This window comes from Chenopodium album, chromosome 19 (genome assembly GCF_948465745.1).
Source record: "Chenopodium album chromosome 19, dcCheAlbu1.1, whole genome shotgun sequence".
NCBI lineage: Eukaryota > Viridiplantae > Streptophyta > Magnoliopsida > Caryophyllales > Amaranthaceae > Chenopodium > Chenopodium album.
This window is the reverse complement of record NC_137852.1, coordinates 28689096-28706554: the sequence shown is the minus strand read 5'-3', so window position 1 is coordinate 28706554 and position 17459 is coordinate 28689096. Positions and strand designations below refer to the sequence as shown.

At 34.7% G+C, this 17459-nt stretch overlaps 2 protein-coding genes across 2 annotated transcripts; one reads left to right on the top strand and one right to left on the bottom strand.

Moving 5' to 3' along the window:
- Positions 1-232: 232 nt before the first annotated feature.
- On the bottom strand, positions 233-1038 carry LOC145594231 (uncharacterized). Its single transcript, XM_081650564.1, has 2 exons — positions 829-1038; positions 233-676 (listed from the first exon to the last, which is right to left on the bottom strand). The coding sequence occupies exons 1-2, from the start codon at positions 1036-1038 to the stop codon at positions 233-235; spliced, it is 654 nt and encodes a 217-aa protein (XP_081506690.1).
- Positions 1039-7670: 6632 nt separating this feature from the next.
- On the top strand, positions 7671-9935 carry LOC145595056 (zinc transporter 1-like). Its single transcript, XM_081651412.1, has 3 exons — positions 7671-8410; positions 9151-9300; positions 9536-9935. The coding sequence occupies exons 1-3, from the start codon at positions 7763-7765 to the stop codon at positions 9839-9841; spliced, it is 1104 nt and encodes a 367-aa protein (XP_081507538.1). The 5' UTR covers positions 7671-7762; the 3' UTR covers positions 9842-9935.
- The last annotated feature ends 7524 nt before the right edge of the window (positions 9936-17459 follow it).

Genomic DNA, 17459 nt, shown 5'->3' with positions numbered 1-17459 from the left:
ATTATAATTTAAACTAGCAACCTCGCGAGTTAATGAGCACAACTGATCAGGTTGTAAGCGCATTAACTTCACGGCAGCGGTTTTGAGCTGTCCGTCCCACTTAACGGTGGTCTGTTAAGTGGAGGATGCCTGTTTTCAACACAATTTCTGAGAACTTTCTTATATTCATCACTGATATTGTTCTTGCTAATATCAGCTTCATTGTCTACAAAAGGATTTTTCATTACTTTACTTACACATAATATTTCTTTAATACTACCGTATTCCAAACATTCTTCAACGGTTTTTCATCCATTGTTTCCAAGTAGAATGACCATTGCATTACCATATCCCTAATTCGATATAGTCCTTCCCAATTTGCCGTCAACTTTCCATCTTCATTACCCTTCCCTGTTGCCGCTGTTCTTTGCAGTACCATATCTCCTTTATTCAAAGGGCGATAAGCAACTTGTCTGTTATATGCCCATGACATTCTATCTTTGTAGGCAGCTGATTTAACTGCTGCTTTCTCCCGTACTTCTGGTAGGAAATCTAGCTGCTGACGCAACAAAAAATCATTTTGCTCTTTACAGTAATGCTGTATTCTGAATGTTGGCAACCCTAATTCGGCCGGCTTGATTGCTTTTGTTCCGAATACTAATGTGAAGGGTGAGCTGTTGCTCCTCTGACCGTTGTTCTATTTGCCCAAAGAATTTTTGGTATTAAATCATCCCACAAACTCTTTGCGTCTTCAATTTTCTTTTTTATTGCCGCTATGATTTGTTTGTTCGCTGCTTCTGCCTGGCCGTTTGATTGCGGATGGCACACTGCCGCATATGCAAATTTTACCTTGTACATGGCTAAAAGATCTTTGACCGGCTTACAATCAAACTGAGATCCATGGTCATAGACCATTGCCATCGGCAACCCAAATCTTGTGAAAATACTTCTGCAGATAAACTTTTTCACTTCTGATGCTGTTATCTTCGCTACCGGCTCTGCCACTATCCACTTTGTGAAATAGTTTATTCCCACTATGAGGAGCTTTCTTCCACCCATTGCTAAAGAAAACGGCCCTACTATATTCATTCCCCGTCGTGCAAAAGGAACTGGATTAAGTATCGGCGTAAAATCATTTGGTGGCAAATTGATTGCGGGTGCAAACTTCTGACATTTTTCACATTTTTCACATATTTAACGGCATCTTCATTCACAGTTGGCCAGTAGTACCCCCTAAGTACCCTCATGTATTTCTTCAATTAATTTGGCAGATTCAAAATATGTTATGCATCTGTGTAACGGCAATGAAAATCCTCTTTTATACAACTGACCCTAATGCATAATGAACCGCACACTGTCTTTTCGCAATTTTTTGGATTCCCCCTTATCAAGTGGCAATGCTCCGTATAGGGGATACGCCAATATCCTATCAAACCACTAGGTGCCGTTACCGACACAAAGCACCTGTTCTGACTCTCTATCAATACTTTTCTACTTCAATATTTCCACCATGACTGTTCTCTCTAAGTTATTAAAACTTGAACAGGCCAACCTTGCTAGAGCATCGGCTTATGCATTCTGTACTCTCTGTACCAACCTGATTTCAAAATACTGCAATTATGCTTTAACTGCTTCCTCTCTGTACTCAAGGTAAAAAGTGAAGCAAAATGAAAAGTGAGTGAAGAAGAAAATTTTGATCTAAAAGGCAGTTGATGTAAAAGGCGGTTCAGAAATCCGACTGACGAAATACGAATAACGATTTTAAAAGGAACGGTGAGATAGATGACACGTGTCCCTGGATTGCTAAAATTCTCGCCCAATAAACTAAGGCCTTGTAACTTCCACATATCAGACTTTAGTTATTGATTAAATTAGACCTTGTCTGCTATCAGCACACAAGGTCACTTGGGAAGAAAACGGAGTTTTTCGCTCCCAATAATATTAATTCAGTAGACCTTGTCTGCTATTAGCACACAAGGTCACTTGGGGGGAAAACGAAGTTTTTTCGCTCCCAATAAGTTTAATTAAGTAGACCTTGTCTGCTATCAGCACAGAAGGTCACTAGGGGGGAAACAGAGTTTTTTTGCTCCCAAAAATTTTAATTAAGTAGACCTTGTCTGCTATCAGCACACAAGGTCACTTGGGGGGAAAACGGGGTTTACTCGCTCCCAATAATTTTAATTAAGTAGACCTTGTCTGCTACCACCACACAAGGTCACTTGGGGGGAAAACGGAGTTTTTTCGCACCCTATAATTTTAATTAAGTAGACCTTGTCTGCTATTAGCACACAAGGTCACTTAGGGGGAAAACAGAGTTTTTTCGCTCCCTATAATTTTAATTAAGTAGACCTTGTCTGCTTTCAGCGCACAAGGTCACTTGGGGGGAGAATGAGGTTTTCTTGCTCCCAATAATTTTAATTAAGTAGACCTTGTCTGCTATCAGCACACAAGGTCACTTAGGGGGAAAACGAAATTTTTTCGCTCCCAATAATGTTAATTAAGTAGACCTTGTCTGCTATCAGCACACAAGGTCACTTGGGGGGAAAACGAGGTTTTCTCGCTCCCAATAATTTTAATTAAGTAGACCTCACAAGGTCACTTGGGGGGAAAACAGAGTATTTCCACTCATCGGAATAGATGTCTCGCAAGGATATCTGCTTGATTTCTACGTCAGTTCTGGGAAAAGAAAGCCTGAACATATCATCATACTTAGACATGGACTTAGTGAGTCCCAGTTCAACTAAGTCTTGAACATTGAGCTGGACAAAATCATTGAGGCTGACAACGGAACTGATCTATAACCCAGGAAATTAAAGATAAATGGCATCTTCAAAATTACAAGAAAACATTCTTAATATTACACTACACAAACACGGAAAAATGCTCGACATAGTACAAGAAACGAATTACAGCAACCAAATAAGTACCCTAAAGTGAGAACATTAGTTGTAATCTAACGTCCTCACTTGGGGGGCTAGTTGTATGGGAGGATATGCGAAATGGGCAGACATCTTAATAAATACGGATACAGACCCAATATAATTATCAGATAGGCTGATATGTTCCGTAAAGTAGACATGTCGGCTTGTCGGTATTCGGCACAGGGTAGCAGCAGCTTGACACTTGGCGGGAAAAGCTCTGCAAGCTTTGTGGCCACATGTCATGATAATTATTATAAATAGTAGGTTAAGCTTCATTAATGAGGTTAGCATTTATCACTCTCTCTCTCTCTTTCTCTACTTTCTCTCTCTTACTTCTCTTCTTTTTCTTAAACACATTATGACTTTATCATCGGAGTGGTTATCCCCGGATCACCCCGGGGCTAGCTAATCTCTGCTCATTGTGTAGGTTCTCAGCTTGCCGATAAGAGTATCAGGATCTCAAGCTCGGGCTCTCGGGTTGTCGGATCCAGACAGAAACACTAACCTCCCTTGAGCAACACAAAACCGACCCCCTTCCCTTCCCAACCACCACGAAACCCACCCTAATCCCCCGTAGCCACCATGGAACCCACCTAAACACCAAGAAACCCACCCTTTCCTTTCCCATACATCGATAATCACCACATTGGTAGTACCAAATCAAATTGGGGCTTAATTGAGGGGTCGAAAAGTTGCCATGAGTTCTTCAAATTGAGCTAAAATTCGCTAAAATTAGGGCTGCCTAAGTGCATTCATGGCGGTCGGTTTTTGCGGTTTAAATTGTAGTGGGTGAGGTGTTTTAGGTGCAATGGTACAGTTGTGATTGGTTGTTGCCTCTGCAATTGTGGGCTTGTGCATTTGAGATGGCTAGTGGTTGTTGGTGGTAGTGTGAGATGATTGAGGGTTGCAGCTTGGTGTGTTAGTGTGTGTGGGTTGTAAGTAGAGGTGATCATTTGCGGGCTTGGACGGGTAGCGGGCCGGGCCTATGCTTATTTTTTTTTCCAACAGGCTTTATGTAGCAAACCCGAACCGTTTTATGCGGGCTTGATATTTTGTCCATACCCGCTTGTTAAACGGGCCGGGCTTGCTCGCGGGCTAACGGGCCTTAATTTTTGTTTTATTTTTTATAACACTAACTAATCTTTTTATTATTTACTTGTGCTAAAATTATTTTGGTATAGTTGTGTTATAATTTTTTGTTCACAAATGGTAATAGAAATTAAAGAAAAGAGGTTGAAATTATGACATATGTTACAAATATATGTAAGATAAAACTTATTTAATAAGTGTTTATGATAAAATATAAAATTGAAATGAATAATTGTAACTAATAAAAGCTTATAGTTCAATATAGTCTCTTTGTATTTATTTTCAAAATTACACAAAGTATGTCATAACTAACTAACTAAATAGAATTATTAAAATAAGAATGTTGTTATTATTATTATTATTATTATTATTATTATTATTATTATATATTAATAAACGGGCCGGGCGGGCTAGCCCGCAATAAATATTTCTTGTCCATACCCGCCCATTTTTGTTAACGGGCCGGGCCTAGCCCGCCCAAATATCCAATTTTTTTCAAAAAGGTTGTCCAAGCCCATCCTTTTGCGGGCTGGGTTGGGCGGGCTTAGCGGGCCGTCCCGCCCATGAACAGCTCTAGTTGTGAGGTAGGGAAGTAGAGATGGGCTCCGTCGGCGTGGTTTCTGCAGCGGCGAGGGTGGCTGTGATGTGCGAATTGGTGGCGATGGTGGTGCAGGTTGGTGTTATGTAACACCACTGAAGATTCCAGGCTGCTGCTGATTGTTGCAATCAGAATGCCAATTGGTGGCAGTGTGTTGATGTTGCTGCGCGTGCCACTGCAATAATTTGATGTGGCTGGGACGGTTTGTTTGCCGAGGAAGGGGAGTCCATGGTGGTCGTTGGGCTGGGGTTAAGAGGGGGTTTATTTTATTTTATTTTTTATTTTTTTTTGTAAGGAATTCCAAAATTACATGATGACACGTGATATGGGTAACCGGTTTATTAGATTATATGTTTTTTTTTTGTCTTGTTTAAAATTGACGCTCCCAAAGGTTGTAATAATCATGTAAAATCCAAAGGTTGTATTATTTAAAAAGAACAGCCCAAAGATTGTATTAATTTTTGCAATTTTTCCATTCTATTAAAAATAATTAAAAGCTAACTATTTTAAAAACAAATGCAAGAAAATCCACTACCACCCACTGTACCCTCCTTGCCCTCCACCCTCGTCGCGCCAGCCCCCACCGCAGTGACACCTAGACTACCCAAACTCCACGCAACCTTTTTGCTGATCGCTCTCTTCCCGCTGTGACCCCCTTACTACGACGACCCTAACTCTTCCTATCCCCCGCAATTCCTTTTTGCGGTTAATTATCCTCAATCGCAACCCCCATCGATAACCACAAAACTAGAACAATTTAGGAAAGCGGTGGGGTTTGGGTGGGATTCAACTGAATAGGCGTAGGAGTTGTGGCGTGCGGGCCGGGTGAGGGGCCAAAGTTTGGGCTCTAGCGACAAGGGTAAGGTTGCAGTTGGGTTCTTTGGTTGGGGAAGTGGATTCGAGGTAGGGGAGGGGCTGTCGGGATGGAGGGAAGAGAAGGGAGGTGGTTTTGCCGGCACAAGGAGGGATTCCAAGCGTGGGATGGAGGCCGACATGGCTGAGCAGCTGGGAGGGTGGTTGGGCTGGTGGGGGTGGTGTTTGAGTTAAGTAAATATTCCCTCTATTTTTAAATACTTGCTCCACTTTTCATTTGTGGTCGTTTTTAAATACTTGCTCCATTTCCTTATTTGGAAAGTTTTACAATATTTAATTTTTCTCACCTAGTGGACCCAATATATATTCTCTCTCCTCCAATTCTCTCCACTAATTTATTGCTTTCTACAATTTTTTATTCTTCCACCAACCCAGCTACCTGCATATTTTATTACTTTCTCCAATTTCTCCTAAAACTCTGCGCATGGAGAAATGGAGCAAATATTTAAAAACGGATGGAGTAATTAAGTTTTATTTTTATTAAAAAAAATTCTTTAACTTTTTACCAATTATATACTGACACGTGTCGGGTTACTTGTTATAACAAGTTAGATGACCGGTTGGGATTATTGGAAGCAAATTCATACTAAAGTTCGGATTATTAAAAAGTAATCCAAAGTTGGGATTATTTTGGGCGAATGATAAAAAGTTAGGATTAATTTTATAAATTATTTCTTTGTAAAATAAAAAAAACAATTAAATATTGGTGGATCCTTGCCATTCTTGGTAATGTGTCAATTATTTAGAAATGACCGAAAAACAAGAGTGTCTCAATTATTTAGGAGCAAAGGGAGTGTACTATTATAAGGGGCAAATGGATTGATGATGAATTTATTTTGATAAAATTATAATGAGGAAACGAGAGAGTAGTCTAAGGTTTGGTTTATCATTCCTCAAACAAAAAAAAAAAAAATAAATAAGGACTTGTTTGGCATCATTTTTGGTTTTTAGTTTCTTTTTTTTTTTAAACTAAAAACCAAAAACAGGAAACAAGAAAAAGGTGTTTTCACTTTTCTGTTGTCAGTTTTCAAAATTATCATGATTTTAATAAATCTAAATAATTTTTGATTCATTATGTGACATATATAATATACTTTTAAAAAACAAAAAACCGCAGTGATGCCAAACGAACCCTAAATAAAAGGTTTGGTTTATCAAATAAAAATGGATTACTAATTTGGTATGTAATTTCATTCTAGACAAGCATGGATTCTAAAACCTAAACTAGTCTATGATTGTTTGATTTTATTGTAAGGATGGATTTTATTCTTCATTAATAAAATGTACTGTGTGAGTCTTAGAGGGGAGGTGGGGGTGGGATTCTAAGGATATGAGGTAAAGTTAAAACACCCTAGGTATAAAATCCCATTACTAAAAAGCTAAGTTCAACCAAACAAAAAATAGATAGAATGAGTTCTAACTCCATTACAATCCAGTCCAAATGATCAAATCATACGACCCCTTAAAGTCACAATCTACATGACATATTTCTTTTAATTACATGTTTTTTTATTGTTGTTATATCTGTAACCTTTTTTTTTTTAAAGAAATCATATCTGTTACTTTACTATGCCGATATTCATCAATTTTACTTAAAACCATGTGATGGTCAATATATAATAAAAATGAAAGAAGTACATTTTTTTTTAATACATCACTTAGAATTTTGCAGTTTTCATATGTTATCTTTGACTTATTTTTGTAACTAATATGCAATTAGTAAATATGATCATGTAATATGTTGTTGGGTTTGTTACAACATCTACTTATATAATATTATATATTATTATTATTATTATTTTTACCAATATGTATTTTAATATATTGATTGTTAATAGTGATACATTAAAAAAAATAATAATAATAATAATAATAATAAGGAAAAAGAAGTATATCATACGGAAAGAGACCTATATAACAAATTGCTCAAAAGGAGTAGCAAACAAAGCTATGGATCAAAAAATAACAAAATTTGACATCCCTATAATTATCACCAAATAATGTCGACATTTTTAAGATACTCTTTTTATCCATAGTACCTTTTTGATCTCCCCTTTTTCCATCTAACATAATTTCTTTTACTTTAACTTCCTTTCTTAGTTCTCTCATGAACCATCCAATGTTGTTATATGAATGTGAATGTCATTCCTTTTCCTCCATAACCCTACCATTCCAACTCCTATAAAAACCAACCTTCTTTCATAATATATATCTCAAATCATAAGTTATAAAAAAAATTAAGGAAAAAAAAAAATCATCTCTTATAAAAAAAAAAAATTAAAAAAAAATTAAAAAAAAAAACATGGCAAAAACAATTTTTTGCTATGTTCTTACCATTATGCTACTTCTTCCTCCAATGGTAGCAGCTGAGTGCAGTTGCGAAGCTGATGACTTACCCCGCGACGACAAGTCCGTAACCCTCAAGTTTAAGTTAGGTGCCATAGGAGCAATCCTTGGAGCTGGAGCATTTGGGGTAGGGCTTCCTCTACTAGGCAAACGGATATCCGTTTTACGGCCTGAAAACGATATATTCTTCATGATCAAGGCCTTTGCCGCAGGAGTAATCCTCGCTACCGGGTTCATCCACATACTCCCGGAAGCTTTCGAGGGGTTGACGTCTCCTTGTATAGGGGAAACTCCTTGGCAGAAGTTCCCCTTTGCCGCGTTTATCGCGATGGTGGCTTCCACTGGGAGCCTAATGGTGGATTCCTTGGCAACAGGGCATTATAGAAGGGTTCACTTTGGTGAGAAAAAGGAAGTTTCTATTAATAGTAAAGTGGTGGATGAAGAGAGTAATGATGCACATGCTGGTCACGTGCATGTTCATACTCATGCTACTCACGGTCATTCTCATGGTCATGGTGGTGGTTCTTTAGTTGGTGAAGGTAGTGATGAATTAGGGGAACAGTTGAGTAAGCTTGAACTTATTAGGCATCGTGTTACTGCTCAGGTGATCATTTTTATTTCATTTAATACACTTCAATTAATAATCTTTATTTTTATCGTGTATTTACATGCATATCTAACTATTTCAATCAATTCTGTTTCTTTTCAAAATTAGATGAAAACATATTTTAAACCAAGATGCCTACTAATGAAAACATATTTTAAACCAAGATGCCTACTAAACTTTATTATGAGTATAAGAGAAAACGTATTCAATTTTTATTTGTATTAGTAAAATATTTGAAACACGAGTCACTGGACTACAAACCTTATTATCTTAGTCAATTTTGTTTCCTTTCAAAATTTAGATGAAAGCAAATTTCAAACTAAAGATGTCTACTATACTTTACTCTGAGTATAAGAGAAAATGTATTTACTTTTTTATTTATATTAGTAAAATATTTAAAACACGAGTGAGTAGACTACAAATCTTATTATCTCAAACAAACTTTAAAGGGTCAAAAAGTTGAAGCAAAGGATGTCATATTCTTCTTTGCTCCTATATTCTTTAGAATTTAATAATTAGGTGCCAACTTAATGGTTACTAATTTAAATATCACACCTAAAAAGTTTCAACTTTCAAAGTCCAAATTATATAAAACGCTTTAATTTTGAATTCAATCATAAAAGTAGTACTTAAAGTTGCTGACAAACATGAACACACACCCTTCTTTTATACCTAAGATTTTATCAATAATATCTATATCTAGCAAACTAACTATTATTTGGACGGTTTTTATTCAGGTATTAGAGCTGGGAATTGTGGTCCATTCAGTAATAATAGGCATAACATTGGGAACATCTCAAAGGCTTGATACCATTAAACCTTTAATGGTTGCTTTAAGTTTCCATCAATTTTTCGAAGGCATGGGACTTGGTGGCTGCATCACTCAGGCAATTAAACAACTAAAACACAGCTTATTCTTGCTAGTTTGGCATCATTTTTTTAATTATTATTTTATTAATTATTTAAAAAAAAAACCTAAAATAAAAACAAAAAAAAGGTGTTTATACTTTTTATTTTTTTTTATTGTGTTTTCAATAATATAATAATTATAATAAGTTTGACTAATTTTTAATTCATTATATGATAGCATTCATCAATTAATGAAATCATCATTCTTTACAGGCTAAGTTCAAGTCACGAGCTATGGCAACAATGGCACTGTTTTTTTCACTTACAACACCAATTGGTATTGGCATTGGCATTTCAATTGCCGGTGTATACGACGAAAGTAGCCCTCGATCACTAATTATACAGGGCATATTTGAGGCGGCTGCAGCAGGGATACTAATATATATGGCACTTGTTGATCTACTAGCTGCAGACTTCATGAATCCAAGGATGCAGGCAAATACTAGGATTCAATTAGGCTCGCATATTTCATTACTTTTAGGGGCTGGTTGTATGTCTGTTTTGGCTAAATGGGCATGATATAGTAACATTTTATATTATGTTTAAAATTTTGTTAGTAAGAAATTGGTTCAAATTTGTTTAATTCATAATGTTACAATGTTACATAAATGAGAACGCTCAACCTTTATGCTCCTAAGGAGCAAAGGAACTCATTAGTTACTTTTTCCGTTCTTTTTCAATAGACATATTTCATTTATCACACTCGTCAATGTAGAACTTTAACTATCAGTAACTTTAATTCCTCATAAATAAAAATAATAGAAATTACATATTAGTTATTATAACAAATCTAACAAGATTCCACATGGACATGTTTTCACTTACATATACTTTACAAAAGGTGATCAAATAATGGATGATAAATAGTGTTAAAATCAAAGCGAGTCAAGTAAAATATTAACGGATGAAGTATAAGCAATTAAGCAAGGTAGAAACGCAATTCATCATTGTTTTTGTCATTGGTTTGGAAATCCCACCAAATTTTGTCATACACTTTGCTCATGTCCGTTTGATGGTTATTTTACTTTTGCATTCCTGATATTATCTAGCAACTCAATGTGCAATCGAAATGTTAACTGCCCTTCTTCCCAAGAAGAAACCCCTTAAGAAAAGTAAATACGCATCTTTATAGGGTGTAAGTGGACAAAATTTGCCGAATATTCATAGGCCATTTTTAATGTTTCTGTCAAACTTTCTAAATCTTCCAATCTTCTGAAAGATGTTCAAACTTGCAAATGATTATTATTCCTTCCAATTTTACAACTTTTTGACTCAAAAAATATCAAATTCGCACGTATAATCAACTTCTCTATTGTACGTATTTGTGATGAATGAAAGCATTATTAAAAAATAAATAGAAAAATTGTCGGGAATAATGACCGGTATTCCAAATATTAAAACGACATGTCGATTATTCCAAAATAAATCGACTTTTGACCTACATCTACTCAATGTATAATTATAGGTACCGTGTTTAATAACTAAACATGTGCCACATTTGTCATTGGTTAGGATGTCCTATTTTATTTAATTTTTACCTTTTATTAAAAAAAAAAATTGATTTTTGATTAAAAAAAACTTTTATAAAAAAGTCCCGTTTCCATTTCAATACCCATTCGGCCACCCTATCAACCCCCTCTCCCTTCCCATTCGGCAACCCCATCAACCTCTCTTTTCCGTTCCGCCATCCCATCAACACCCTCCCTATTCCAACAATGCACCAACCACAATTGTTGGTTTCAAGGGGGTATCGGGCAGGAGTTTTAGGGATTAGGGTCATTGGGGGTTTAAGTGAGGATTAGGGATGGCAGTGGATCTGGACCCAACCCGGATCCGTGGATCCAGATCCGTTTTTCACGGATATGGGTCCTCAAATTTTGCCCTCCCTATTACAGAGCAAAGAGGGCGAATGTTACTTTCGTCTTTGTACTTCAAAGCAAACAGGGCGAATTAATTTTTCGTCCTCTATAATAGAGCTAAGAGGGCGAATTCACAAAATCGTCCTCTATAATAGAGCAAAGAGGGCAAATTTCATTTTCGCCCTCGTTGTTCAATAAAATAAATCAACAAAGTAAACGTTTTGGCTATTTTACAAAACAAAAAAGAAACAAACAGGGCGAATGTTACTTTCGTCTTTGTATTTCAAACAAACAGGGCGAATTCCATTTTCAAGTTTTTGTCAATTTGTCGATTCTGCAAGTTTTTGGGAGTTGTTATTAATGCTAGTAATGTCAGATAGATTATGGAGAAGCAAATCAGAATTATTCGTATTTTATCAGTGGTTTATCGATTTAATTGCTTAATTGATCGTATGAGCTATTGATTACTGTGAATTGGAATAATTGTAATTTGTTTTGATTACTATGAATTGTGATAATTGATAACTCTATCTGAAATTATGCGCATGTGATAATTGATAACTCTATCTGATAGTATTATACTGGCATATATTATACGCAAAGGAAAAGTATAAACAGCAGTTCAAAAATGAAATTGAGGCTGTAAATGAAAAAATCAAGAGCTCTAGTGTTGTTTTTGTGGCTACAGTGGAGGAGTATGAAAAAATCAAGAGCTGTATGCCAGTACTCGTATTATATACGTTAAGCTGTATGTGCATGGGGTGATTTTTTTTCATGTCTAATCCTAATATCAGCATTAATATCAAGAAGAATTTGGATCAAGTGGTTGAAATTCACTCCTCTATATATATATAATTGAGCTGTCCTTGAATATGTGATATTTGTTCTGATTACTAGTGGTCTAGTGCTCTATACATGAGTCTCTGTACATGGTCTAGTACAACCATTTGTGGAGTAAGTCATCTATATCTTTTTATTCTTTTAATCATTAATTCATCATTATATGAAATACCACTAACATGTATATGATGAACAGAGAGTATGCCTCTATTTGTGGGCCAAAACCAAGTGTAGTTGATTGGTTTCAATCACGAGTAAGTGTTATGTCTTTATGTTAAGGTTAAGATTAAGGTTATGGTTTGTAAGTGTTAATACTAATTTGATCTCTCCATAATGACTTATTTTCATAGATAGGCAAAGGGCACCCGATGTCATCTAAAGATGGAAAGATAGGAAGAGCTGAGCTGGAACAAAATGTTGAAAAACTACAAAATGAAAATAATATTATGCGAGCTGAATAGGAAGCGTCTAAGAAGAAACAAGAAGACCTAGAACAAAAGCTTCGGTTAATCATGGAGAAGATTGGCCTTGATGCTTGATAGAGGTAATATTTTATACAAAGTATCTTTTTCTACTTTGATATTTTTGGGCAGCCATGGTTAACTGTCAAAGTGTGTTGTATGTGGAGTAAATCACTACTTCTATTGTTTGTTTATAAGGATCTGAAACCTTATATGAACATCTTTCTCTATATGTGATCATTACAGCCATTGGAACCCTAACCACAAGTCCACAATATGATTACATAGATTTTCATGCTGTTCTAGCTCTGCTGCTGACATTAAATACCCACATGCTTAAATGTCAGTAAATAACGGAATGCTGATTGTTAATATCAGAAATCATGTGTTCTTTTATGTGGATTTTTAGTTTTGAATTTGTTTCAGTCTTGTATGATTGTTTGGAATATGCGTGTTAAGTAGTTGTGTTGAGAACAAGTTTGGTGTTTCTCTGTTCATGATACTTGCATTTGAGCTCAGGTTGAGTCTGAATCTTTTTCAAGTTTGGTGTTTCTTATATTATTTAGCTCCGAGTAGTTGCCTCTTATAGTAATCATAGTCATTATTCATCATCAAGTTCCTACATTCCTACTAATATATTCTTTTATTAATTTACATTCATTAGTATTGGTGCTTCTGTCATGTTTGCAGTTAGGGGATTAAGTCAGTGTGCTGATGTTTTGGGGATGGAGGACACCAAAGGCTGGTTGCATTTCTTGGAAAACTGATCAGATGGAAAAAGGGGCTTGAAGATGCAAGGATGAAAAGATGTCCTAGAATTATTAAATAATTGCTATTTAGGAAAACTTGGTTAATACTTTTGTATATATAATGACAAAATTAGAATATATAATGACAAAATTAGAATTTATATTAACTAAATAAATACTTTTGTTAATACTCCTAGAATTATTTTTTTTAAAAACTGAAAATTGAATAAAAAGGGCGATTTTGTTTTTGCCTTTTAAAAGTTGATCAAACAGGGCGAATTTTGAGCAAGGAGGGCAATATTAATTGACTTAATTGAGTTGTTTACAGAGGGCAAAAAAAACTTTTCGTCTTGGTTGATTCAATCAAAGAGGGTGAAAATTTTCTCAATTTTTGCCCTATTTGATATTAAGAGGGCGAAATTTTTGCCCTATTTGATGTTGATCAAAGAGGGCGAAATTTTTTGCCTTCTTTGATATTTAACAAAGAGGGCAAAACATTTGTATGCCCTTTGAAGCTAATAAGACGAAGCTAATAGGGCGACCTGAAATCGCCCTCTTTGCCTAATAGGGCGAAATTTGAACCTAAGAGGGCGATTTAAATTGCCCTCTTTAATATAATATCTTGTAGTGCATGAAGCTGGACTATGATGTATTAGCTTAGACTATCCAATAATTATGAAACATGCTATATCTTGTGACCATATTTGTAAAATTATTAAGTTATATGTATCACAAACTCGAAAAAAAAAGAAATTATTTGTGATAAAAATTTCATGGAGAATAATTATGGATAAAAAAATTAATCTAATAAAAGATAAAATTCAAAATATTGATAAATATCACATTGAATATTGATTAAAAAGAAATAAATTTTAATCATACGTCCATTCATCTTGTCAAAAACATTACTGTGTGAATAAATTAGCTAGTCTTTTTTTTTTTTTTAATTTAATATAAATCATTAAATAAAATCATTATTATTATTATTTTTTAAAATAACTGTACAAAAAAATTGTGTATTTGAATTTTTATAATAACCGTGCATCGCACGGGCTTCAAATCTAGTTATTTCCCTACCTTATAAAAAGTAGAAACTTACTCTTATGAATAGTGTAATGCCAATTATACCCTTTAAAATGTGCATTTACATATATACCCTAATTAATATGTACAAGTTTTTTTAATGAATAGTGTTTGGACAATTATACCCTCTAAAATATTTAATTACGTACTTATTTGTTTTCATGCATTAATGTTAGTTGTCTTGGATATTTATACTCATAAACATAGTTGTGTACATATTTTTTTGTCACTAATTTTGCCAATAACTAAATTTGTGATTTTAAGACCAAGCCGAAAGAGTAAGTAGATATGACTAGCTATGCGCGCGCATCGCGCGCGTTAGCTGCCCTAGTTAGAAAGAAAATTGTAAAAACTAAAATAAATTACCGTTCACAATACGACACATGTGATAATTAACTCCTTAACCTGGTTTGCAACAAATCACGTTCTATTTTGAGCACCTATTTGTGAATGGTTGTTTTATATTGAAAGACCGCGACCAAATATCGTTTTATTCTTGCCAATTATTTTTCCAAAATAGATTTAAAAAGGAAGTCATTGTGTATCTAACTACCAATAAGTTAAGCTTGGTCTAATGGTACGCATTGCACCTTTTAACTGTAAGGTTAGACATTATATCCCTCACTATGTACATGTTGAGGGTGAGTGATTCTTCGGGTGGTAATCTCTAAGACATGAGGCATGTCCCACTGACATACTAAAAAATGGCTAGTAATCTTTAATCTCTTAGGGCTTGTTTTGCATCATTTTTGGTTTTCAGTTTCCTGTATTTTTAAAACTAAAAACCAAAAACAGGAAACAAAGAAAAGGTGTTTCCACTTTTTTGTTGTTAGTTTTCAAAATTATCATGATTTTAATAAGTCTTAACAATTTTTTATTCATTATGTGAGATATATAATATACTTTTAAAAACAAAAAACCAAGAAACAGAAAACTACATCAATGCCAAACGAACCCTTAATTATTTGTTTTTTTATTTAGATTTGAAGCAAATTACTCGTAGTAACATGAATCTTAGTATCTGACACAAAAATTAACTTTTCTTCTGCTTCTTTATCTTCTTCTGCCTGGTCCCCTTAATCCCATAAGTAGAGTCGACTACATGAACCAACATAATTACATGAAGGCTTCCCAATGCAAGAGATCACCCATCCCAGTACTACTCTCAATCATTGTAGCTCATGTCAAGCAATGTGACCAAAATTAACGATTTATGAAATTAAGTAATTTAACCATAACCTACCTCCTTAAGACATGATAGGGTTGTTGCCCCTTCCAAAAGAACAGTCTATTTTAAAAAAGAAATACAATGCAAAAGTCACAGGCATATAAGATGGTTACTAATTTTCCTTGTAATAGCACCACCATTATTATTACCCTTTCTAGCTTTCTAGGTACTTTACTACTTTAGTTGATAATTTTATATTGTATTCTTTTCAGAACCAAACAGCTCAAAGCTTTAAGAACCCTTAATTAAATAAATAAATATATGAGATGAGATTCTCACCTTTGAAATACTGGTTCAATTGGCTTGAAGAATTGAATCCACTTATATTGTTTTCTTCAGTAATCTTCCGCCGTTCAATTAGTATGCTTTGACTACAGCCTTTCTATCTGTGACAAAGCTGTATTGTATACAGAAATCCCTGAATCTTTGAACGTGGAAAAACGCGGTTAAGTGGTTAGGTCAACCCTTCTGCTTCCACAATGCTCTTCTGAGATGAAAAATAATAGAAATCAAAACAGAATTTTTAAGTCGGATAGAACTTCAAAGATTTTACTGTACGATAAACATTCATATCATTTATGAAAGATAATTAAGAAACATCCTGAGATTAAAAGGATACTGACATACTGTAAGCTTTGGTTGTGCCCTCAAATTTCCAACGAATAGTTCATTGCTCTTGGTGGAACCGTGGAAGAAATGTAAATGAGCTGAATTGTTACGAATTAGCTAGAGAGCCGAAACATTCAATATAAAATCAGTTTCTGGCAATCAATCCTTACAAGACAGAGAATACTAACAGCTTAAATTATACCAGTAAGGCAGTATAGACACTGTTTAAACAAGAAATTTGCAGGTTTAAAATGTACGAAACCACTTCAAGTGTACTTGCAATATGAAAGAAAGTCTACATAGAAGTTCATATTTTAAAGCTACGAAATCCTATACATCAAAGTGGTGATTTAGAAAATATAAACAAATCAACCTAGGTTAATTTCAGCCAACTCCATCTGCATGTGTAACATATCATACATTCATACATGTTGAACACTTGGTTGTATTCTTTCAATATATTACAACTAATTAGAATCATCCCCTAAGAACAACTTCAATCCTTAATTCACTCAGAAACAGGTTTTGAGGGATACGAGTCAAATAAGAAGCACATAATATCAGAATTATACAGATCATTTCTCAAATTCAAACAAAGGAAATAATCATGGATAGTAATTATAGACTGATAACATCTTGACAATACTAATTAAGATCAAGAAGCTATATCTTAAGTATCATAATCCTACAGCGCAAAAGAAAAGAAAGCCTTGGAGCCAAAGTTGCACATAATATGTAACGGAGGTACTACAAGAAAAAAAAATATTTCACAAAATCCTAAAGATACGCTCAAATGAAAGCAAAACTTATTTAAACAGCTACTTGAAGTAATAAATCAGCACCTTAATGCAAGGCTTAGCTTGTTCCATAGCCCTAAAAAATCGAATTCTATATATTTTATTAGCCACCCTCGTGGAAGCCAAGTCATCTAGACTAAGAAAAAAGAGGTGGTTCTGAAAATATTACTGAGCTGTACCACCTCAAACCGGTAATGGCATTTGTACAAAATTCACCATAATCACAACTAATTAATTTCTTCCATGGTTATGATCATTGTTATAAAACAGTCGTTCAGTGCCTATCTGATCTGTTTCAATATTCTCCTTCTGATCTTACCATATAATTCAAGTTCAAACACACATGTGGAAGGATTCATGCTTCCAATGGTTGAATAGCTGAAGCTTGAAACTCTGTAATGAATTAATGATATTTCGAAACCCTGCCCCTAATCCGTAATGATATCATTTTGACTGAGAAACTAGAAACTCACGCTCTTCTAGATGACTGTAATTTGCTAGACTCGAAAGC